This window comes from Branchiostoma belcheri, unplaced genomic scaffold, assembly GCF_001625305.1.
Source record: "Branchiostoma belcheri isolate BF01 breed outbred unplaced genomic scaffold, Haploidv18h27 scaffold70, whole genome shotgun sequence".
NCBI lineage: Eukaryota > Metazoa > Chordata > Leptocardii > Amphioxiformes > Branchiostomatidae > Branchiostoma > Branchiostoma belcheri.
In genome coordinates this window covers 368,214-374,505 of record NW_017804354.1, presented here as the reverse complement: position 1 = coordinate 374,505, position 6,292 = coordinate 368,214, and the positions used below count along the sequence as shown (strand labels likewise).

Sequence of the window (6,292 nt, the reverse complement as noted above, 5' to 3'; positions counted from 1 at the left end):
GATCATATTTCATGGAGGTATGAGATCTCGGAAATCTAGTTTATATATAATTCATGTGTGTAAATGAGGGTGTGACTGTGTTGACGTCAGTGTGTGTGTGTGTGTGTTGTGACGTGTGTGTTCGTGTGTGTGTGTGTGTGTGTTTCTCATGGTGTATCTGTGTGTATATATGTATGTGTGTGTCTGTATGTATGTGTGTGTGTGTGTGTATTTATGCGATGTGTATGTGTTGTGCCTGTGAGGCTGTATGCACGTGTGTACGTGTGCACATGTTTTAGAAACGCTTCACTTACATGATCCAGAAAGACTCCTCACTACACTGGACAGCAATCTGTTCCATTGTCCGACAAGCGGCCTAATAAAAATTTAAAAAAACGTGAAAATATACATAGTAGTGAATTTCACTACAAACATGAATGAACGATTAATCTTAATAATCAAAACTGACGTACCTGTTGGTCAGACGTCGGTAAATGCCCACGACTTGCTTGTCGTCGAATGGTTAAGCCAAGGGCGGCGATTGATTCCGAAGGCGTAAAAATTCTCGTTCCGCAGACTGCTTCAAGTTCCTTCAATTCAAGAACTGCAGCAACTGTCCTCCATAGCAGGGGATCGCAACGCAGCAAATCGCTGATATTGTTGAGGAAGTCTTTTATGGACGGCCTGTGATTGATCGAGAAAGCATGTTAAAACTAGTTCCCCGATCTCATACCTTCGCCAAATGAAGCAAATCGTTATGACTAACAAATTAAAAATTCTTCCCCCCTGATTGTGCAAATAGGATCCTCATTTTCATGAATTATATCAGTTTATCATAATCTCAACAGAAAGACCTATATTAGCAAACAATGCCATCTACTATTTCCTCATAAATTATGCAAATGAGGTCCTGATTTGAAGACACTATGTTTAATGGTGTCCACCTTCACTAAACTTTCAAATACCACAAGTATGAAACTTCAGGCAGTTATCATTACATAATTGTTTAATAATTAAGATTTTCTCATTAATTATGCAAATTAAGTCTTCATTTACATTGATCTCTGTAATATTGTGAGTTGGAATAAAGTTCAACGTTTACTATGGTTTCTACCAACACAGTTGAACTTTCATGATAAAGTATAACTCGTTGTTTAAAAGATAAACACTACACGTCCTAATATACAGTACTGTAAGTGTCCTGTCCTCTGCATAATGGTTCTAATTACCGGCCACTTTTTTTCATTATTCACCACTTATAATGTTACGGCCTGCTGATAACCGATGAGAAATGGAAGCTTTTTATTTGTCGACGTCGTCCGGTTATATGATAATAAAAATTCAACATCCCTAATTAAAACTATGGACATGGACATCATTTTCATATTGAAATGAATAATGGCAATAAATGTGACTTTCACACGTAGAATATATGAACCCGGTAATTCCATCAATGGACATACTGATTAAAGCTAATTAAAACATTTTGCACAAGTAATGAAATGCCCAATTAAACAAAAAATTAACAAAAACTTGCAATATTTCACGGCGATGTGAGATCTTCTAACTGCTGTTGGATTTTTTATTGTTCATACCTGCACCACTTCGCGTTTGTCTTCAGTTTGTCAAAATTGATTCCTCCCAAGCCGAACCACGCAGCGCTGCCAACCCTGGCGTCTTCAGTACGCTGTTCAAAGGGCTGTGAGTCGCCTCTTAAGAAATGGTAGATTGGGATGGCCAACAGCCACTTTGGAGTTGGATTCGCCTGAAGCAAGGCGCCATTGATGAGAGATTGTATAGCCGTGGGCAGCTCCCTGTGGATAAACAAAGCAGGTGTTATTTATAAATATAAAATCATTTGGTGAACGCAATTCCACTATGGCAACATTTCATGAGAAATCGGCCTCTCTTCGAAAATGATTGCATACCTCCATTAAATGTTTAATGTTTTTGTAATTTGTAAATTTTATGCATGGGGATGTAAATGGCTTACAATCTTGCTCATTAGCATAATTTCTATCCAAAATATTCACATTGGCCCTACATGGTAACATGCAACACAATGTTGAAATCCTTATCATTTGGCATGGACAAGATGATATTGTTGCTTACATGAAAGCTAGAGACTAATTTCTCAGTGATTATGCAAATTAAAGTATCAAATCCCCAGCAGTTACAACTATAAAACTGTTGCAATTTTCCATTAATTATGCAAATTAAGTCTTCATTTATCTGCCCATGTTCCTGCCGTTCTCACTTACATATGTCACAAGCGTTTTATAGCCCTACCACAGCAAATTTTCATTCCTCATTAATTGTGTAAATTCAATCCTGAATTGCATAATTGTAATTTAATCAAGTCAAGCATTACTTACTTTAAGCTAATTGCTAACCGAAATTCACGACGATCCACCACCGTTGTTTTTTTTGTTATCCCGGATTATCGCGTTATCTTTAAGTTTTTTAAACAACCGTCCTGCAGTTTGAGAACAAGCTGCTAGGGGGCCTTAACTCACGCGACTTGTTCCCGAGCACAAGAGCTACCTACCATGAAAATTCATGGTCCTAGCAGATCACAAGATATCAAAACCGGAATTTCCGCTACAGTGCCAAGAGGAGCCACTAGGGAGCCCAAAATCTCATCCTTTCCAGTTTTGGGCACACCCTACCGACACACCAAGTATAAAACCAATCCATCCAGGCGTTCTGGAGTTATCTTGTTAACCAACAGACAAACGGAATGACAGACATAATGGTATTCGCAGCATTAATGGAGGTGATTTAATGGAGGTAAATATCTGACTCAAAATTCAATTACTCATTTGTGATACATTTAGCGGCATTTTATCCCAATATGGCTAGCGTTACCTCATTTCGTAAATAAAAAACAGAAACACACACACTGAGACACAAACACGCACACACACACACAAACGGACACACCCCCATACATATACAAACACGAAGGGATCTCTCTCCCTCTCTCGAAGTATAAGTAAGTGTGTTTCGAGAGAAAGGGAGGGAGAGAAATCCTTCCGCTTTTGTATATGTATGGGAGTGTGTGTGTGCGTGCGTGCGTGCGTGTTTGTGTGTGTGTGTGTGTGTGTGTGCATGCGTGTATGTGTGCGTGTATGTTTGTGTGTGCGTGTGTCTGTGTGTGTCTGTGTGTGTATAAGTGTGTCTGTGTGTGTGTGTGTGTGTGTTTGTGCGTGTGTGTACCTGTATGTATCTCCGTGTATGTGTATGTGTGTGTGTGTGTGTGTGTGTGCGTGTGTGTAAATGTGTGTGTAAATGTGTGTGTCTGTGTGTGTGTGTGAGTGCGTGTGTGTGTCTGTCTCTGTGTGTGTGTGTGTGTGTGTGTGTGTGTGTGTGTGTGTGTGTGTGTGTGAGTGTGTGTGTGTGTGTGAGTGTTAGTGTGAGTGTGTGAGTGTGTGTGTGTGTGTGTGTTTGTGTGTGTGAGTGTGTGTTTGTGTGTGTGTGTGTGTGTGTGTGTGTGTGTGAGTGAGTGTTCGTGTGTGTGTGTGAGTGTTCGTGTGTGTGTCTGTGTGTGTGAGTGTGTGTGAGTGTGCGTGTGTGTGTGTGTGTGTTCGTGTGTGTGTGAGTGAGTGTTCGTGTGTGTGTGTGTGTGAGTGTGCGTGTGAGTGTTTGTGTGTGTGTGTGTGTGTGTGTGTGTGTGTGAGTGAGTGTTCGTGTGTGTGTGTGAGTGTGCGTGTGTGTGTGTGTGTGTGTGAGTGTTGTGTGTGTGTGTGTGTGTGTGTGTGTGTGTGTGTGTGTGTGTGTGTGTGTGTGTGTGTGTGTGTGTGTGTGTGTGTGTGTGTGTGTGAGTGAGTGTAAGTGTGTAAGTGTGTGTGTGTGTGTGTGTGTGTGTGTGTGTGTGTGTGTGTGTGTGTGTGTGTGTGTGTGTGTGTGTGTGTGTGCGTATGTGTGTGCCTGTATATCTGTGAAGCACAACGGACTCATTCACTTAATTTACCTGATGTAATCCGGTTCGAAGTGGGCGAATACTTCCTTCAGTCCCTGGCACGTCATCTTCTCTACATCTACTGTCAGTGATAAGGCTTCAAAGAGAACTTCCTCTCTCTCTTTACAGAGCTTGATGCCAAACTTCCGTATCAGGTAAGTGATGGCTAGGGCGGACACCAGGCGATCAGTTGGGCATTGCTTTTCTTCCGACGCCAGGTGAAATGTGTCCAATTTTCTCGACACGTAGGCTTCGATGACCTGTTACAAATTACGAAATGGGAGTGCAAATGACATTACAATACGATATTACAAAATGTAAGTACTAATGCCTCCTCCGTATATTCATATTTCAAAAAAAATCTATCATGCAACACAGAAGAGCCATCAACATAAGTTTTGCAGAAATGATGACATGGTCATAGCCACCGTAGACCATCGTACATTTTTTATGCCTTACGTTTTCAAGCATACTGTGACAAAACTAATAGTCGACAAGAATCTTTCATAGCCTTTTATGTATGATGAGGCGACCATACCCTACTGACCAGGTCCTAACAACAGTGGAATTACAGTATCCGTACTGATTTCAAACACATCAACAGGTCATTTATCTGCAAGGACAGAATTAGAAGTACTTTGACATACTTTATTCACGTTGAATCCGTAGGGGTCCCAAACTTCCGGTTGTGTGTTTTGTACGATTATCAAGTTCCCTCCTATTCCACGAGTGACGTCGTCAATCTGCGACAAGGCGTCCGATGCCTTCCCGTCGTGACGAGCGTCGTCTCCACTGTAGAGGCCGCGCCATTTAGGAAGCCACATTTGAATCGCTACAGTTTTAGCCTCAATCAGCCCAGCTCTATCCAACCCAAAAGCCTTCTTTACCCTGTTGAAGATCACTCGACCTGTGCTCTCCTCGGGCAGCATGAAGTCATTGTACTGGTGCCAGACACCTTTTATTGAGAAATCACAATTAGAAAATATTTTTCTAAAAGCTAAACAAGAATTTGGAGATCTCATACCTCCATGAAATATATGAGTTTTGTAAATATTTTTACTGTTTCATAAATACATTTAAATTACAATATTTTGCGTTTGAAACCCCTTTCCTTCATTCTAACATTTCCTCATGAAATATGCAAATTACCTCTACATTAAGATGATATATGCATAATGATGGTAACTTATACATGTCACAAGGTATAAAATTCCCATCATTCTTCAAAAAGGTATTACAGCATTTTCACATTAATTATGCAAATTAGGTCATCATTTGCATAGTTGGTCTGTTGATGTTCCATCTGCATAGTCTAAATAGATTACATGTATAAAAGTACTATCATAGACACTGTAGTAATATAGAATTTTTTCCTTAATTATGCAAATTAAGACTTCATTTGCATTTAATTAAGAATATGTACATCTCTCTCAGCTACCTACATACCAAAAATGATGAAAATACGTTCCTATCTGGACTAATCGACTTTAAAAGATTTCGCCAGAAAAACCTCTTCGGTTCCAGAACAAGCTGGTAGGGGGACCAAACCCACACCACTTATTCCTGACAGGAAAAGCTATCTGTCACCAAAAAGTCAAGACCATAGCATGTTCAGGACAAGAGATAGAAAAACTGGAAATTCTGCTGCAGTAGGAGGCCCACATTCGACCTTGACCTTTGTCTTCCTAAGACTTACCAACATACCAAATATCATCACAATCCATAAAGACGTTTTGAAGTTATGCTGATTACGAAGTTGCGGAAACACACACACACACACACACGCCAAAAACAATACCTCCATTTTTCATTGAGGTAATAATGACTGTTATTTTTGTAGTCGTCACTTTATACATTATGTATTATGTATTAGTATGTACGTTGAGAGAGACTGCACAGGAAAGTAACACGGATAAAAAAACAATTTTACTGAATTACCCACCTCCAGGATTAGCGCGATCTTTTGGAATGAGCAGACAGCGGTTTGTGATCATCCCATGTGATACCCATCGGTGAATGAACTCCCACTGTACATGGTTTTTCCCTTTTGCTTTATCATTTACAACAGCATACTTGTACTCCACAGCCTTTCCGACAACCTTGTCCGCAGACACCGCCTTTTGTCCCTCGAGCACCAAAAAGTCGTTGGTTTTGCTGAAGAGAAAACATAAATTAGTTAGTGTTACAGGGTCAAATATGCTGTCTATTTGATATAGAGGGAAGGCTAAAAGTTGTTGTAGACTCTTGTAGGCTTCTTGCTCTTTCACATTCTCTCTGAGCATCCTTTGAAAAATATATGGTACTTAAGACAAATCTTATTGTCTAATTGAATTTTTGCATAATGTATGATAA

General features: G+C 40.1%; 1 protein-coding gene across 2 annotated transcripts in view; it reads right to left on the bottom strand.

Moving 5' to 3' along the window:
• Nucleotides 1-209: 209 nt before the first annotated feature.
• LOC109484824 (E3 ubiquitin-protein ligase rnf213-alpha-like) overlaps nucleotides 210-6,292 on the bottom strand; it is a 17,751-nt gene continuing 11,668 nt past the window's right edge. For both annotated transcript variants that reach the window (XM_019788181.1, XM_019788182.1), the window contains exons 6-11: nucleotides 5,883-6,094; nucleotides 4,588-4,895; nucleotides 3,953-4,200; nucleotides 1,575-1,793; nucleotides 453-663; nucleotides 210-355 (exon numbers count right to left, since the gene is read on the bottom strand). In XM_019788181.1, the coding sequence (XP_019643740.1) occupies nucleotides 290-355; nucleotides 453-663; nucleotides 1,575-1,793; nucleotides 3,953-4,200; nucleotides 4,588-4,895; nucleotides 5,883-6,094 (1,264 nt within the window). In that variant the 3' untranslated portion in view covers nucleotides 210-289. The remainder of the gene's footprint in view (nucleotides 356-452; nucleotides 664-1,574; nucleotides 1,794-3,952; nucleotides 4,201-4,587; nucleotides 4,896-5,882; nucleotides 6,095-6,292) is intronic.